At 40.0% G+C, this 19,132-nt stretch overlaps 1 protein-coding gene across 1 annotated transcript in view; it reads left to right on the plus strand.

Annotated features, from left to right (window-relative positions):
* LOC124174033 (homeobox protein Nkx-3.2-like) overlaps positions 1–18,555 on the plus strand; it is a 28,914-nt gene extending 10,359 nt beyond the window's left edge. Inside the window, exon 2 of the mRNA XM_046553174.1 lies at positions 16,402–18,555. Coding sequence (XP_046409130.1) covers positions 16,402–17,105 — 704 coding nt within the window. The 3' untranslated portion in view covers positions 17,106–18,555. The remainder of the gene's footprint in view (positions 1–16,401) is intronic.
* Positions 18,556–19,132: the final 577 nt, after the last annotated feature.

Raw genomic sequence — 19,132 nt, forward strand, 5'->3', positions numbered from 1 at the left:
GCGATACAAGCTGCTAGCAGGTAGCAGAGTACCCTGCTAGCAGTTGCGCTTGGCTTATGTAAGGATTATTAATACCCTATCAGACGAAGGAAACTTTCCGACCTTAGGCAATTTTAATAGGTGATTATTAAGGGATGTTACCCGGAGCTCTGTCTCATGCAGACATTGGTTATCTCAGATTATATACAACTCCTGTCGTATAGTATCTAGGTTACTGTGACGTAACGTGGAGTTGCATCGTATGGGCGCCAATCTGGCCTTTTTCATATGAGGTTAAAATTGACCATTAACAATCATCTAAACTGAGATTTCTAAACCAAATAATTAGTATATTATGCATACATGGTAGGTGACGAATCGCAATCAATGCCTTTCGTTTTCTTTGATGAAGGAAACTAGCCTAATCTGCCCTGAGGATGAGCACCGACTCGGAGCTTGAAACGTTGCCCATTGTGAAAAAAATTAACCCGGTGGGAATCCCGAGAAGAGTTTACCCACAATGTACACGTTATTTTTCTTCTTTAACATCTGGATAATTTGTCTTTTATAGCTAATTGAAGGCTTTCCTATGCTCTAGGTGGCCAGCTCAGTTCGATCATTTGCGCCATAGGGAAGGGCAGGCAGGGAAGGATGGAGGGAAACTCGGCGATGGCGCAAGCTTGCTGTTAGCGAAAGTCACCAAGAAGACCAAGGGTTACACACCCATCGAATAGGTGGAGTGTTGTATTTGAAATACACACCAGAATCCGCCAAAAAATCTCCTTTTACGCCAAGAGAGAGTCCGGAGCGCACAAAGAAGACAAAACTGTAGCCACTTCACGGACCTGACCCCCTTTCTTAGCTTTTTTTCGTCAGTATTTTCCCATGGAAATACGTCTTCATGTCACAAACATGCCTGGTGATAATGTTGTCCTGCCATGCATGAAAATTTAAAAAATGCCATTCCCCTTGAAGAAATTTTGATGATACTCGCGTCTAGTTCTATGTACAATTCGCGAGGGAATGGATACTTCGCCGAAATCCTAAGGCTAGTAATTAATTTTATCTAAAATCTTTTCCCGTTACTTGTTAGTATATTCATCATGGTTGTTAGCCTGCTTTACCTTATTTGTGGCAATGAAGCCTCCGAATCTCCGAATTCTCTGTGCTTCCCTGGGACTGACTCGATATTCTTTGGTAATATTTACTGGAAAGGCCTCTAATCTAACGGTACAGCCTACAAACGATATGATAAAAACGGTCAGTCTCAACGCTGCAACTCTTCTTGCCGAACTTCCCTGCATAAAAATCTCGATACCCTTAGTTTTCCCTCAGCTAGCCAGAAAAGGTGATAACCATCCTAGAAGCTTATGAAGGTCGTTAATGGATATCGTTTTGCAGTTAATTATTTGCGCTTTGTGCAGTGACTCGTAAAATTTTCCGGTACCTGTAAGGAATTCTTATAGGACCATTTATTTCCCCCGCGAGTTGTGAAAGACGCCACAGCTTTCACTGTAATTTGAAATCTCATGTTTCGTCCCTCACCTTACAAAGCTATTTGATATGTTCATTACTTGTTAATTACATCATTATATCTACTTTTAAATTTAGATGAGGATTGAGTATAGAAAGGGTAATTGAAGTCCCTGCGTACGAATTTGTGGTTACAGTATGTGCAGTATGTGGTTACAGTCAGTAAGTAGATTACTTCTGAATGGTGTTGGCTGTGTTAAGAATAAATTATGCTTCAAATACTTTTTATGCAAGTATTCTTTTTTATTCTACAAATGGTGGTATCGTCATTTACGAAACAGCCCTATCAAATAATAAAGACATGGACTACATCACGAAAATGTCAAATCATGTATTATTTCACCAATTTTACGCTACTATTTTTTAGTACAAGGGAAAATGTCACTATTTAAATATATTTTCCTCAGAATCGTCTTATTAGATATGTCACTACTTCTCAGCTTCAAGTATGCTGAGTGACAGCATCATGGAATCTCTTTTTAAAAAGCTTTAGTCATCACTTTTAATGTGGTCACGCCTAGAGTCGAGGAATGAAAAACTAAAACTCCCACGACGCTAAGAGGATGTCGAGCGCAGAGACACGTGCTACTGTCAACTTCAACGACTCCCCGCGGAGAGGAGCTGCAGTGCGAGAGCCTTCAGCATGGAGGTGACGTCAGCTTCTGAAGGAGATGATTTGTACTTCGCAGAATTGAGTTTTTTACGCTTGGCAACATTTATGAGTTGCGGCTGCATATTGCTGAAATATTTCTTAAGTATAGGAGTATGTCATGGAGATATTTATCACACGCATGCGGGGTGGAAAAAAAAATGTGTCATGAAATTTAAATCCTGGATAGCTGATTTCAGTAGGGACCAAATTACTAATGATGTTTATGTCGAAAACACACTATTTTTAAGCCACAGAAGCTTCGAGCCAAGTGCTCCGATTGGCCGCGAGTTCGTCCTGTTGCCGAATGCTCTGGCCAACTAATGACTTCGAATCCTGGACGGAGATCTCTATGTACCCAAGACATCCGGCAACAGGGCAAACTCCCGGCCAATCGGAGCACTTGGCTCAAAATTTCGTTGGTTTAAAAATAGTGCTTTTTTGACCTAAAATCATTGGTATTTTTTGTTCCTAGTGGTATCAGCTATCCAGGTTTAAAATGTATACAATTTTTCCAACCATTCAGCTTTTTTCCTCGAGGAAGATCACTCAATGTTTTTATGATACGATAAAAGTATAGTTATTTGTGCATTTAAAATGGTCTAATATTCCTTAATTACTTCATACTGTTCACAGAGAAAATTTATTTAGATTTGAGATGGTGTGGATGTAAACCAAAACCTGATTTGTTCGCTTGGTTTTGAATTAACTTTTTGGTAGCTGATGGGTATACATTTCTGAAATAATGTTTGATGCAGACTTAAATATTACCCATGAATTGTCTTTGAAAGAGTGAATATGTATTATTAAGATCATTATTAAGGCACCTGACCTGTTTCTCCCTGTATCCTCAATGTATACCCTACCGTAGTGGATCAAGTGAGGAAACACTTACCTGCTTACTCCAAGTGCTAGATATGGCAGTGCCGATGAATGGGTGGGCGTTGTTCAAGGTATAGTGGGGAGGGGAGAGATTGAAGGAAAGGATCGACGAGGAAAGATTTCCGAAAGAGTGGTAGGAGGGGTTGGAGTGGGGGGATGGAATTGAAGGAACCCTTTTGAACGTCTCTATCTCTAGCATCGGGAGTCCTTCCGCTTCTTCCAACCCCGGTAGCCCCAACATCCAATGGTATATATCCCCTCTCTACCCTTCTTCATCCTCCTCGAAGAAGACTCTCAGACAGGTCTTTTCACTTTAGGACCAGCGAGGAGGTGGGAGGGGCATTGTGGGGGTGGAAGTAGGGAAGGGTAAAAGGCAGGGGTGAGGGTGTCTCAAAGGCTTTCTTCCCGCTTTCTTCCCCCCTCTCATCTTCCAAACTCCCCCGATCAGCCCCCTCCCCGATCACACTCATCTGAAGACAGATGTGCGCCCTGAATATTGAAGGATTTTCCTGGCTCGGCCTTTTAGTGTTTGTGTGTGTGTGTGTGTGACGCAAGGGATTGGGAAAAATGAGTAGCGGAGTGGCGGCTATTTTTTCTCCGAGTCTTCACGTGGGGGTTGGGATGGAGAAGTTTCGAAGGGTTAATTGTAAATAAAGGATAAAAATTTGTTGCTTGCATTAAGTTTCCTCTCGAACTAATTCATTAAGCATTAAGTAATTGATAAATAAACAAAGCTATTTGGATTAAAGAGTGCGATATTAAAAATAATTCCAAAATATTGTTGCAATAAAAAATATATAATATATATTTTATCTGGTATATTATGAAGTTTAATTAACATAATAAGTACGGAAATACAATAGTCTTTAGCGAACTTTGGATTCGATTCTGTGAAGAAAATCTGGAGGAAAGCAATCAATCACATACTAAACATTTATGTATCAGATGCAATCATTTTTTATTTGGATTGGTTTAAACTTTTGTCATTCAATATACAGTCATCTTTCCACTCCCTTACATGGTACGGTAGAGGGAATGGGAGTGTAAGGGAGAAGGAAGATGTGGAGGAGGGAAAAGATGACGCAGGAAGTGAGGTGAAGGGCGATAGGCTGGATCGCGGGTACCCCAGCAGCTCCATTCTCGCTCCCCCTTCTGAGGATAAAAGTTGGAAGGGATTGAAGGAGGGTGACTTCGTCGAAGAAACGGTTCAGGAATTCCACGCGCGCTTCCCTGCATATCCGATCCGAGAAATCCGAAGCAGAGATTTCTCTCCCTTTTTTTCTAAAACCTTCTTCCCTTCTTGACTCGGGGGTGGGTGCGCACTTTCACCTAGCATTGTGTACATGAAGAGGTTGGTCTGGTAGGAGTGTTTGTGGCGCATTTTCAAAGAGTTCGCGCGGAAGAAGTATATGGAGTGATGTACCGATCTAAGGGCTGACCTTGGCCATCGCCAATGCATTCCAAATGTAGGTTTACTCCTTTTTCAACACCTTAAATTTATACTTGCATGATATTCGTCACGATGCGGTGGAAGTTCTTAGCATAAGTTAAATGAAACATTGCACTATTTCCACGGGATTAATTCAAACACGACCCGTTTCGTTGTTACAACAATGTTATCAATTATCAAAGTTGGGGTAAACTCTTCTCAGGGTTCCCACCGGGTTAAGATTTCCATAATGGCCAACGTTTCAAGCCTCGACTCGGGGCTCATCCTCAGGGCTAAATGATGTTTTTTTATTATTATCAATGTTGTTGTAACAACGAAACGAGTCATGTTCAAATAAATCCTGTGAAAATACTGAATGTCTCTGTTAACTAATAAATTTAATTTTAAAATCACATTTAAATTTTAAGTGTGGAACAGTGCGCCACTGTGTTGCAATCCTCCAGGAAACAAGAAATTTTAATCTTTCTAATAAATTTATCATTGACAAAGAAAATAAACATTGTGACTAATTCTACTTAATTGAGTGAAAATCTGGTCAAAAAATTTTTTTTGATACGCTTTCTTAGATTTTTATTGACTTCCCATCGTAATTAAGTGGTACTTAAAGGCTATCCGTATACTGAGGAGGACGTGATTATTTAGGAACCGGATTGATTTGTCTTATCATTTACACCTTACCCCACGATTATGATTAATTTAAAATGATTCGTGCCAGTATTCATCGACTGGACGGTGTCATCATCATCAACAGTATCTTTATCATTACCATTGTCATTACGAAAATGAAATAGAGGGAACATTAAATTTGTTCTTATGGCTTGGGCTATAACTTTAGCAGGTTGCAATCAATGGATGTGACAAATTTCTCCATCCTTCATTCGTATTTAACCCCAGTGTTTGACTAAGTAGCTTTTTACCAATTACTAGTATCTTATACTTCCGTCATTCAAAAATTGTTCATGTAAGGATATCAAATTTGTTGTGATGGCCCTGTGTACCATCGATGGACAAATGGTTGAAATATACCCTTGCGCTCCGGATTTAACACGGAAAATAGCTTTTTCTGGATAGATTTTTCTCGGTAGCATAAGTTTTGGTTGGTCATACGTGGTATTCGATCATATTTTTTATTTATCCGTGGTTGCTTAAATTTTTGAAATAGTTTATTTTCAATGGTAATTCATTCAGAGAGTCAAGACCCTATCTAATCAGGTTAAATTGATTGTTTGAGGCGTAACTTTGTGAAAGCGATTCATTATTAAAATTAAGAAGAAGAACTTTGTGCGTTCAATGGTGTCAGGCTCAACTTTGTGCTTTCACGTGAATATTTATTCACACATTTACAGGACCATGACGTCTAACGTTGAAACCATGGTCGTGTAAATGTGTGAATGTGAAACAAACTTCTTCTTTTTAATTTTAACAATCTGGTTTGTTTTATTTGCACTGCCCCTTGTCCTGGCGATGTCCTTCGAAACCTGTGGTTGCAAGTCTTAGAGCAAGATATTTAATTGAAATACCGGCTAGTTTTGTCCACCTCGTACTAGAAGTCGTAAGTTTATAATAAAATATGAGACTTTGATTGGATGTGGGTGATTGAAATTGAAGTTGTGAATAAGTGGGGTATTATACGTTTAGGGAAAAGCGCTTGATCAAAGGAACGCGGAAAGCGTCGGTGATAGATAGGGAAGGGCCAGTAACGACCAGCTGGGGAAGGATGCCTCCTCTCATCGGATTGGGCACTTTTATCGAGTGTTTAAAATCGGCTGTTTATTTTATTCGTTTTTGAGCGCACGTTAGATTTTGGTCTTCCTCCAAAGGGGTTTGCATACCGTCCGACGGGACCAATGCTAGAGACAGCCTCCGAGATATCAAAGGGCTGCTATTATTATCCAAGCGGAGATTGACTGGACGTTCTTTCAGGGATGAAAAGGGTTCGCCGCCGACCCTGAGGCGCTCTGTTGGCCCCTCTCGACTTCTTCCTCACTTTTGAATGGACTCCCACCGGAGAGGAAATGTATTAAATTGTAATAAAAGTTACTTGGATAAAATTCCTGCGGTAGCAGGGCCGTAGGCAGGATTATTGGCCAGAGGGGGCAGACAGTTTGTCAGGTAGGGCAACAAGTATACGTTACTGGGAGGGTGTAATGAATGATGAACTTATAGATTTTTTGGAGTTGAATTTGACCAGGTCGGGCGGCTACGGCCCTGTAGCTCACCCATGATAGAATGCAATAGTCAATAGGTTGGTCAAGGAAACGCAATTGTTGTGGAGATAATCTCGAAGAGCACAGGATAGTAATTTGATTCCTCAGTTTAATGAATGATGGGAAATAGAATTTGGATGAACGAATCTGCATTCATGCATTATCTTGCGAGGACTACTTCGCTTTTTCCTCTCGACCAATTATCAGAATTTTCAATGGATTTTCAAAAATGAAATTTTATTCTGGTCTTCATAATTTTCCTACTCAAACGGAATCAATTGTGGGATTAACTTAGTGAGTCAGCCCGTACGTAAATCTAAAATAATTTTAAGTCGCTTACTTCTTATAAAATATTATCGACTAGCGAAGAGAAACGGATCTCATTCTATGGTATAATTGCCCCCAGAAAGTTGTCGTTCAGTGAACGTCAATATTTTTGGGAGAGTACAAATGTAAAGCAATTTTATCTATTGTTTTATATCAGTTTGTTGGCATAGTTCAGTTTTTTATACTCCATACGATTTAAATAACTATGACGATTAGTTGTGTTCAATGACCTCAACGCACTCTACTCAAAACAATTACCACTGGTCGTTATAGTTCGACGAGGGTGGAGGAAAAACGTCATTGGTCACGTCACCACCTCGTAACTCCAAGAATACCAACGGTAGTGCTCTTGATTGCTTTAAATGCCGTTGTCATCGTAGGAACCCGAGAAAGAAGAAATCGCTTCAGTGAAGATAAAAGACGAGCGTTCGCCGCACGACACAACAGTGCCCCGCGTGGTTTCTGGTCGCCTCCGTGTGCGGTTGTTTGACAGGCGTGTGAGGGAGGAGTGACAACAAGCGGAGCAGTTGGCCTACCCCATCCCCCCTAATCCCCCCACTAAACCCTAGAGTTCCCCTTCCCCTCTCCGTGATCTATTCAGACCTCTTTCCCGGCATATACGCCGCGACCCCTTCGGATTTCAAAGCGGACTGGGCAGAGAGGACCCTGGGGTATCGCACGCCTCGTTCCACTATGCCAGCCAACCGCTCCTCTTCCTCAGCTCCCTCCTTCTCCCCCCCCCCTTCTGTTCCATTCACTGCCCACTGGGTCCTCCCATCCCCAGGAAATGTATTTGTTTTTCTATTTATTCCAACGAGGTGCCGGGAGTTCTGAGGAATAGGATAGAGAGAGAGAGAGAGGAAAGGGTTATATGGAGACCGCGGGCGGGGAAGAAGGGGAATTCCGAAGGGCGAGGAGTGCTCACGATGAGGGGTTGGCGTTGAGAGGCGAGGCGCAGTAGTGGTGGAGTATATTTTGCTCCTCTTCATTCTTCCCCTTTTTCTCATCTGCCTCCGCGCCACACGCCTGCGTCACACCCTTTTTCCTTAAAATATACTCTTTCCGAAGTCGCGTGGATTCGGTTGGATTTCCTTGCTTTACTATATCCGATTGTTCACAGTAAGACATCGTAATTTCCCGCAATGTAGAGGAAATTTTTTTGGTATCGAGGAGGGCTCAAGGATTAGCAATATGCGACGTGTGCATTCGTTCCGGTTATTCTCTACCCATCCAAACTGAAATTCGGGTTGAATCTCGGAGAGAATGAGAATATTCGTCCCCTTCAATTCCCAACACGTCAAGGAAACATGTAGAATCATGAATCTTTCATCACGGCTCGATATGCAGCAATTGTATCCCATTACTAAGGTTTTTTGCCCCAGGGAAGGTTTGAGTTTCATTAGAAAGGCGTGGAGTTTAAATCAGTCATTATGATTATTATATTCACAGTAAGTAATAGAGATTATTAACACTAATAAGAATTATTATTAATATAAAATTAATTTTAAAAATATTTTTTCGTTTTATGGATTCTGTATTTCTATTACCTTTTGTCGTGCATCTCGTAAGCCACTGGTTACATTCGTAAACCTATTTTTTGTCATCTTTACCATATGTTCCTCCTGCACACTTCTCTCCTCCAGCCCTCGGTAGAAGGTGCAAATCTCAGGACCACACTTTTTTCTCATCGTAGACTCTTCCACTGGATCACCATCTTCAACTATCTTTCCCTAGTATTTCTCAGTGTATTTTCTTGCTTATTCTTTTTTATCATGCGTTTTTTAATTAGGCTTTATCGCACGGGTGACATATTTATCCGGTTAAATCGTAACAGTTTCAAGAAGGGCGAGCATTTATTTTTTTATATATTTGGGACCCAATACTTAGTTATCATCTCTGATTAGGTTTCAGGAACTTTCAATCTCTCAATCGGTTTCGCCTCTGATGCCAACCGTAATTACGCTTGGATTTAGGATATTATTTATACTTCTCTTTATTCTCCGAGTAGTATTTTTCTTTTAATTTGTTCCTCAATTAAACGATTAAAATTCTGTGAGGCACAACAAAAGCTTTTCATTTGAGCATTGATTACTAATGGAGTTGATTTTTTCACTGGGAAATGTATGCTAATTCATGAAGATAATTTTCTGAATGTGACGTTAGAACATATCGTACTCTATATGGAATTGGGAAGGTAACAGTTATTATTATTATTATTATTATGTTATAAATGAATTAAGTTTTACACTACCTAAGCTTATATATTTCCTGATGACTCCGTTTGTTGGTGCTCAAAATTATTTATGTATGGACGTAACAATGCATTATACTCACTGGCCATTCAGAAATATAACGGGAGGGCACTTAGTATTTGACAAGTTTCTTTTCGGACCTTTTCCCGGCTGTGCCCATTCTGTACCAGTAAGTTAATTCTTTGTCATGGTTGGATTGCGTTCAGCCCAATTCTCGAATGTTTTCTGCAGTTAAAAGCCATGAATACCTATAGGGTGGCATTATCTCATCAGTTTGTTATCTGGCAGTGTAGGGATGTCCGCCAGGTCTTTGCGTAGTCTGTTCTTCAATGCGTTCTGCGTATTATTCGTGGCCTCCCTATTCCTCTCATTGGTTCCGGTTTGAGTTGATTTTTAAGTTTTTCCATTTTTATTTTAAATATTTTTAAGATTCTTTTATTAGAGAGCTTACTTTATAATAATGCTGAAATCAGAATCAACTTGATATCACTTTTCTCCGCGTTATTCACTCTTCTAATGAAATTTTTACCGTAGCTGGAGAGGGTGCCTAACTCCTTCTGCTACTCCGATCCGCCGAACAATTTAATAATATTTTCTGAAATCCTTTTAGGAAGCTAATCCTAGCATGCAAATGAAGATGAACTCTCAAAGGATTTTTGGCCATGATATCAACAGTTCGACGAATTCTCCTGCCAGCCTCGTGTCGGCCTCTGATATCCCGATCCGCATGATAGCCCGAAAATTTTTCATCTGTTCCACTTGTCAAGAGGAGTTTTAATATTAAGATGAAGAAAATAGGGAAGAAAGGGTTGTTGTTCATTTGACGAATAATATTCGCTCCTAAGGGACGTCAAAGATATAAAGGCAATGAATTTTGTTCAACTATTATTTCAATAGAGAGGGAAAGAGAGAGTGGAAATTTTATCTATTACTTTCCGAGTGATTTATTTATTTTGTTTGCTGCATGCAGCCTGAGATGGATGAGTTTTTATTGTATTTGTGCTAGTGCTAGCTTGTTCTCGTGAATAGAGTTGTTGTCCCATTTTTTAATTACTTGCGAATGTTTAGTAACTTTCCGATTACAAAACTTTATAGTAGTCGTATATATTTCATTCCTTAGACATCTTTATTTACTGTACTGAGATTTCTTCGAGTTCCGAATGCTGAAAAAATCCTGTATAAGTGATCATCTCCGAGGAGACTTCATTAAATTTCGTTCTAGTTGATGATCAGTAGGAGAATTGAGTGGCGTGTGCTCATTTGATTTTTCTTTTATGAACTGCCGACGCATCAACCCACTCCTCCCTCTCTCTCTAACTGTATTTCTCACCGTCTCTCCTCCCGTGTGTGTGTTTACCTTTCCCACCCCCATTCTATATCCTATCCCCTCCCCCCCCTTTGGCGTAACCCTCTCCCGCGCGCAGACGCAACACCCTCCCTGCCCCCACCCTAACCCCTCCACCTCAAGAAGAGGGCGTAAAGATGATGGCAAGGAGGCTGAGTTCCCCTCCAGGCGCTACTCCTCCCAACCCCTTTCATTTCCTCTCTTTTTCAGCTCCATCAATTCCGTTTAGTCTACGCCTCCTCGGCCAGTTTTCCGACATAATGGAGACACGTATGAAAGAGATGAATCAACAAAGCTGTCCCTAGAGTAATCTGTTATCCATCCATTTTTTTATACACCCTCTCCCACCCAGATGGACTTGGTGCGTGTAAGAATGAATGGGGTTTTGTGAGTGGGAGCGAATGTTGAGGTTTTGAAGGAAAACCGCTTGCGTTCGTCATTCTAAATATTGCGGGTCGCAACTATCTCTCTTAAGCTATCAGTCGAGAGGTTTTTTTTCTGCTCGCACCATATCGCGTTTGTCGACCTTTTAGCTTTTGAGGTGACGGATAATTCGTGCTCCAGATCGCTTCATAAGATATAGGTGCAAAAAAAATTTCGACCTATTCTTTTATGAGAAAGAGGGTGGTATTTTAATTTCAGGGCTACTTCATTAGCATACATATTGATTTTATGAAGGGATGGGATTTTTTGTGTTTGCGTAAGAGCCAACGCATCCCTTTGACGGGAGATGTGATCCAAATTATTTCTTCGGTCCAGAAGTATATATATGCTCTTCGGATTATAAAACTCAAAAAAGATACAATATTCTTACCACTTCGTTAACCTAATTTTACCAACACTGAGTTTTAACTTCTGCTGAATGAATTTGGAAAAAATATGTCCAAGAAACAGAAACAAATACTATTTTGGACGTACGTAATATTTGGATATTATTATATTTATTTTTTATATTATTTTTATTATTTACATGATTAGGATGGACATAGTTTTGTTGTAGCATTTTCCCTCCTACTTTAGATACAGAAGAACAACTGTCCTTTTGGATGTTAATAAACACAGTCCATTTTCGTGTGGTAACGACTCCTTAGGCATCAATGAAAATTGGCTATGATTTAATCTGATTGACCTTATCGATGCTTCGGATCTGAAAGCTTGTAACAGCATTAGAAAGCGTGTATGAGAGCTGACTATCCTGATGAAGAGATGTGATTCGTATTTTTAAATTCTGTCGAGGAGTTAATTATTTCTTGGATAATAAAACTCCAAGGGAACTTTTGAAATGCGGGAAATTGAGTTGCGCACCATATCATGCCTCGCAAATTTGACGATAGAATATATGTATGTTCCAAAATTAATCTTACAATTATACATTTTGTTTAAGCTTATACACGCCTCTATCCCTTGCTGCGGAAGACAAGCTCATGGAAGTATTGCGTATTGAATAAAATTTGTGAATTGTTAACAAAGGGCTGCAGAGGGTTTGCTGTTTTGTGGAAATTAGTTAGAGAAAGGAAACTATAGGAGAAAAGAGAAAAAGAGAATACACGCAATTCGGATTCCTTAGAATTTCGCATTCACGTCAGTTGGAACTCCACCATCCTCGTATTGCGCAGGTAGATAGTCAGGTGTTCCGCCGGGCAGCAGAAGAAAAGGGATTCCTTGGACCGAAGAGAGGCCAGACTGAGGGTAAATATACAACACAAGTTCTCAATCGCGCGTTCCCAGTCTGAAAATTTTCCTTTCTCGAGATCACTCCTCCTCCTATTAGCTTATCCTTCTCTTGTTCTTGTTGTTTTCGTCCAGTATTTTGCCTACTTGTGGGCGTTCCACAATCCCGTTTACCTCTAGCCGTTTTTCTTCATTTAACCTTGGATGCAGGCAAGTATGCAACGAGGCACATCTTTAATGCGTGAATTAATCACAGCTGCACATCAATGGTTTATAATGATGTAAAGGTTTTCGAGGCAAGCATTTCTTCGCGCGTCCCTCGTGGTTTAAATAATCTGTTTGCAGTGAATAATATTTACCTTAAATCTATCATGTTTTCTAGAATACTCATGCTTTTTTGGTAATAGAAAAGCTGTAGTGGTCTTATTTCACTATATTTTTTTCCGTAACTGAGAGTTTATTTTAGGATACGAATATTAAAACAATAAAAAATTGAAGAAATAAATATGACACAGAAAAGATTAAGTTAACTAGTTTTTGCTACAATCAAAATGATGTATTACGTACCCTGATTTTATGTGACTGGAAATCACATCCGTCATTTCAAGGAAGAAATTTATTATTCCCTTACCAATTAGAGGTTTCGCCCTCCTTAGGCATTTTTCTTGGGGTTCTTAAATAATTCTCGTTCGTAAAATAATAATTTTACGATTTAAATTAGTTCCTAGCTATTCGTACAAAATATGCTGACGCACAGTAAGAGAGCACTTCAGTTATTTGTAGTGAAGTTTTCTCGGATTTCGTACCGGGTCAGGTCCTCCATTTCTCCTTCCAACGTTTCGATGGACAACTCGCCCATCATCTACAGGGATTCAGGAATCCAAGCCAATCCAATTGGAATCCTGAATCCCTGAAGACGATGGGTGAGTTGACCATCGAAACGTTGGAAGGAGAAATGGAGGACCTGACCCGGTGCGAAACCCGAGAAAACTTCTACAATTGTTCGCAGGGAAAAAAACAAAAATTATACTTTAGTTATTTCACTCCAGTTAATGGGAATGCTAGGGGTGAATGAAATGTGCTTGGTCTTTATTTTAACCTTTATGCAGTATCTCCATTAAGGAATTTTCCGGCCTCGGTGGGGTGAGGTAAAGTCCTCGATTGCCAAACAATAGGTCGCGGGTTTGAGTCCCTCCTGGGTGGGTTTCCCCTCTCCAAGGCGTCCATGTTCGTGTGTACGATTAATTGTCAACGTGTTTAAAAAAAACGATATAAAAGACCGGTATAGTGCTGTTTCCGGATGTATGCGAAGAATGTCGAATAAATTTAATCTAAAACTCAATTTAATTTCAATAATTCAGTATATCAGTCGGAAATGCCCGTCCATCATTCCCTTCCCATTTCTATTTCATTTCCATGGGCATGACTTTTCCTCTTGCCTCCCGCGTCCCATTCATTCTTTTCTTCATTTATTTAGCGTTGGTTTCTCCATTCTCTCGTCAGATATACTCCATGGCGCCCTTTCCTCTTCTCATTTACACAGCTGGCTTTGTAAATCCTCACACCTCTCTCCAATCCTTTTCTTATCCTCTTCTATATCTCTTAAATTCTCCACGTTGTTCATGTGCCGGCCACCTATTCTTGACATCCCTCGAAGCGATTGGATTTTCCTGATCAACATGCTTTTTGTTCACTCTCCTATAAATATTTCCGCAAGAAGATGGTTCTAGCGTAATTTGGTCAGTCCTTTTCTTCTTACGGATTCTTTAGCAGCGGAGTAGAGGATTTTTTAACTTCATTCAAGCGCGCTTAAATTACCCTCCTTTCACTTAAATAGCATTAATTATCTTCTTCCATATTAAGCTTGGTGTTATCTTCAAACCTAGTTTTTCATCTTTTGCAAACGACGAAAAAGCGCTAGAGTTCGAAGTAAGGAAATAGTGGGTTATATATGTATGTGTTATGTTTACCATTATGTATTTTTAATCTGTCGTTAGGTTTGAGATAATTATCAATACATCACTGGACAGTTTATCTTATAAATGCGTTTGTATTAAATCTCTCTATCAACATTTATTTTTATCTATGCATTGAAGAGACCGATTTTCACTCGCTCTGTCCCTGAACTGTTCCGTTTCAGTCATTTTGTGCGGTACATAAATTTGGATTAATTGAAGTTTGTAGATATTCTCTCAACCATTCAAAAATCAGATCTTTACCATTTCTCTCTCTTCGCTGGCTTCCCAGTGCTATTTCTTCTCGCATTCTCCTTTTCGTTTCTCTCACTTTTGCCGCCATCTCTGCCGTCATCGGCTTATTTCTCCGCTCAGCTGTGAAAATAGTATTCCCCTCTTCCTTCGTCGGCTCTTTAGAATTCATCCGTGCCTTGCGAAAGGAAACCCTCATTGTTCACTCCGACCGTCCTTCAAGAAGCTTTGGATGCAAATACTGAGACATAGACTTCACTGTTTGTACACACAATAGCGTGTGATTGTGGATTATTTTATATTTGTGTGTAGATATGCGTCTTTTTCACGCCATGTATTTGAGGTTTCCCGTTAGGTGATACATCCTTTTCCAACGACCCCCATCCGCCGATCTTGCGTGGTCCGCTATTTATTTTTTTTCCTTGACTTGCGGTTCCCTTTGATATTAAATACCAGGTCCAGAAAGCGTCTACTTGATGGTTTACTCAGTGTCTCCTACAGAGGGAAATCAAATAAAGCAGCCTGTGTTGCCATAGAAATGTAGATCGATTGTGGCGATTTACTTTGAAAGCAGAACGTAAGATCTGAGGTATGTTGAACAAAATAAAACTTGGGCTTCTAACAGAGTCCATTGATCAGAAAATCGATAAATAAATATGCATCAATCATTTGTTCTGAAGTGGACTTTTATCTCTCAGAAGTGAATTTGGGGATTTGCCAAAATATTGTTTAGTGATTTTTTTAGTTGTCTTTGATTAGGATAAAATTATTATCCCTTCTAAGCAAGGATGCATAAAAGATGATCTGTATTCATACAGTCCATGTGTTGCTATTGATTTTCTGAATTTTCGCTAAATTTTCATCTTCCTTTTGTCAGAAAATTGTAATTGGCTCAAGAGGATTGATTTTTTAATAGTAATAGTGAGGAAATTGAGTTTAAAACTATTCCAGATTTTTAGTCTAGTTTCTACCGTCCGAGCTGTGGAATTAAATCGTCATATTGAAAAGAGAAGTAATTTTTTGGTTTATGATACGATTTTGAGTTTGTAGATTTCAGTTGAATAGTTTTTAGGAGGACTGCTATAGCTACGTAGCTTATTCTCCCCTGAGATTGAAATTGTAACTTCAACAGTATTTTTGATTTAAAGTTGATCATCCTGGAAATATTCTGACAACATTCAAATGGCTGAGCAATTACTCATGCGTTTTATTGTCTTTACAGCTTGTAGTTGTTATAAGATAGGTATAATGATAATTATCTTGTTATGTTGATTTTTTAGGTATAACATTCGGTGAAATTATTAATTGGTTAATATTACTTAACAGCGGTTCTTTGGAAACTTCTCAATTTACAGTCGTGACATTATATTGTGCTTTGAGATGAGAAAAGTCTTCCTGGAATGAAAGTCAACCCGCAAACCTTTGACATGAAGAAATATATGGTCAGTGTGTCAGTGACACACTGTGTCACGTTATTCATCATTGATAATCGAAACATAATTTCACCCAAACCTAGCTCCCGTTAATATCTGAATTTTCGATTATTTACAAAATACATAGATCAACCGTTGAGAGAGTTCGGCGCAAATCGACGAGCGTTGAAAGTCTTTGTACATAAATAGTCTCTAATCATTGGTCATGGATCGAACATAAACACCATGAGATTCGGAATACCATTACCTTCCATTCAAAAACGACACGACATTATTTTATAAAAACTTATCAAGAAACTAAGTGATATAAGATTAAGTGACACGTCATCTGCAATGGTGATAAAATGTCAGCAGATCCTCGAATGCTATCTCTGTCTCTGGGAAGATATTGAGAATAAATCAAATAATTATTTTATCTTCTGCGGGGTTGCCTCATTCATTTCCTTTTCTTATTTTCTTTTTTCAGACGACTTCTCGAGCCGATTCCCCTCCGCTGTGCCCCCTCTTCCACCGTCACCCGTGCTGCCCGGACCGGAGCGGGGATCGAACTCCCAGCCACCCAGCGGGAAGCCGAGGAAGAAGAGATCCAGGGCGGCCTTCTCCCACGCCCAAGTGTACGAACTTGAGCGCCGCTTCAACCACCAGAGGTACCTCTCGGGACCGGAGAGGGCGGACCTCGCACATGCACTGAAGCTCACCGAGACTCAGGTGAAGATCTGGTTCCAGAACAGGAGGTACAAGACCAAGAGGAAGCAGCTACAGCAGGACACGGGGAGCGGGGGGAACGGCGGGATGTCCCCCAACGTCCACTGCTCCGCGTCGGCGATGTCTTCAGCGGCCGCGGCGGCCGCTGCTGCGGCGGCAGCGGCCAAGAAGGTCGCCGTCAAAGTGCTCATGAGAGACGACCAGTTGGTGTACAAGCCGGAGGACTTGACTCGACCGATGGTGTATCACCATCACCACCTCCCTCACGGACCTCACCCAGCATCGGTGCCCCCGCTGACCTTCCCTTATTACTACTACCCCCATCCCTTACTTTGTCCTCCCTTGCCTCCACCCTTGCCACCCCCTTCTCCACCAGTACCTCCTCCACCACCCTCAAGCCTACCTCCTCTGCAGCAAGGGATACCGCCCCCACCACCTGTATCCTCCGTTCCTTGCTCGCAGTGAAATCGATCATTAACTATTGAGTGACGTGTTTTTTTTATGTTGAAAGGCTAGGACATACTCCAGTATCTTCGGAGAAAGGAAACCACGATGAACAATTCTCCAAGCCAAAGACTTCACCCTGTCCTAGTTACGATGCATCTCAAAAAGGACTTGTTGTGTGTTGATTGGCGATGTTTCAGAGCCATAGAGGTAGATGTTCACCTCTGTCAGGATTATTTTGATCCATCTCAAGATTGAGGTGAAGTTGTCTCGATCCGTATTATTTATGAAATATAGCAACCATAACGCAATTTTCTGCTATTTAAAGCCAAAGATGAGACTATATGAGCGAAATGTGGCTCAAGATGGAGAAAAGTGTCGTCCTGATGATGCGAAGAATGGAAGCAACGGCAAAATGACCTCATTCTTCAAAGCCAAAGATATCGCAGTGCAAAAATTCGATCCACCAAATGACTGGCGTAACGTTTTATTTGTTGATAATATTTTTAAGATACGCCGGATTTGCGCTTAAGGGAGACACTTAAATTATCCTTCTCGTGAAATTGTTTGTGCTGAATTCCATGTACCGTCCTGAGCGGAAAACTCGCGAAACTTATTTTCTCTTTCTATAGTCAAGGGATTGTTTTTATCAGTGTGTCCCAATGACATTGCTTGGCATCGGCTTGTCAATGAAAAAGACGTCCGAGTAAAGTGAAACGGGCACGTTCGAAAGTGTGTTACTTTTGCCCATGATAATTCACCATTCCTTGGTTACGTGCTGTTTTCTCTGGAATGGTTAATGGGACAATTAGTTTTTACGAAGTCTCAAAGGTATGCACCCCCAGTATTCAATACCAAAGATGTTATCGAGACAAAAGCCATGAAGGTCAAGGTAGATGCAACGGTGAATAATTGAAAGAAATAAGTGTAGCTGGAAAAACTTTATGAAGAGGATAACCTTTTCTGAATTTTATCGTTTCATGACGATTTTAGTTCTTAGATAATCTTTTTATTTTGAGTTACTTTAACGAACGCTGCATCCTAATGTTTTAATAAATTTGATATTATTTTATTTAAAAATTCTTTTTCTAATGTGAGAGTAATAGAAGGCCTCCTAATATTTTAGTGTCGTCATAGAAGCCCATGTCATGTACATTCATTTTACGTCATTCAATTACTTTGGAAGCTGATATGAACATTTTCGTGTCGGCCTCGGAATGTCATGCTGTTTGTGTTTATTCCCTGACCATGTACAAAGAGTGTCATCACGCGTTATTTCGTCGTTTTTACGCCGAACTGTTTAAAGGGTTGATATTCACCGTGTTAGCAATATCTAAAGAAAATTAATTCTTAAAATTGATAATGTGCTGAGTCATCCAAATATTTCATTACTTTGGATGTAACTCGAATGTTTCTGTGTTAATATTAAGTGCACATTGTTTGATTTCAATAAAATCACTTCCAGTATTAATGATTATTTTTCCTTGGGTCGCAAGAAACAAATTTGAGGTGACGAAGCGAATGCATGCTATTTTACCTGGTAAGAATTTAATCTTAGGAAGGAATATGAATTGCACGAAGACATAGAATTGTTGTTAACGTAATCTGTGCATTTTGCAGAAAATAGTGCGCCTCTTCCTAGATCCTGAGATGTAACGTGCGGAAGATATCATTTGGGTCTTTTGAAGTCTCCATGATTAATCCTGATAGCGCTAGATGCATTGATGTCGGGAATATTAACTTTTCGTAATAATTTATGGGTTAATAGAGAATTGAAACACACATTCAGGCGACAAAAATGTTAAAATCTCCTTTCCCTTTTTTCGTTGAGCACTTCGTGTTTACTTTGAAACGTACAAATAGTTGGTGCCTATTCATGAGGTGTGTTTTGAAAAGTGATCATTTCATCATCATGATCTGAAGAATTTTTCACAAAATATTCCAATAAAAATCGCAACTATGAGCATGAATCTGCGATTTTTGAGGCCATTGGTGGTGAGCATACTGAGTGATGTGAACATAGAGTGTTCAGCACAGCGTTAGCATTT

The sequence above is a fragment of the Ischnura elegans genome, chromosome 2, assembly GCF_921293095.1.
Source record: "Ischnura elegans chromosome 2, ioIscEleg1.1, whole genome shotgun sequence".
Classification (NCBI taxonomy): domain Eukaryota; kingdom Metazoa; phylum Arthropoda; class Insecta; order Odonata; family Coenagrionidae; genus Ischnura; species Ischnura elegans.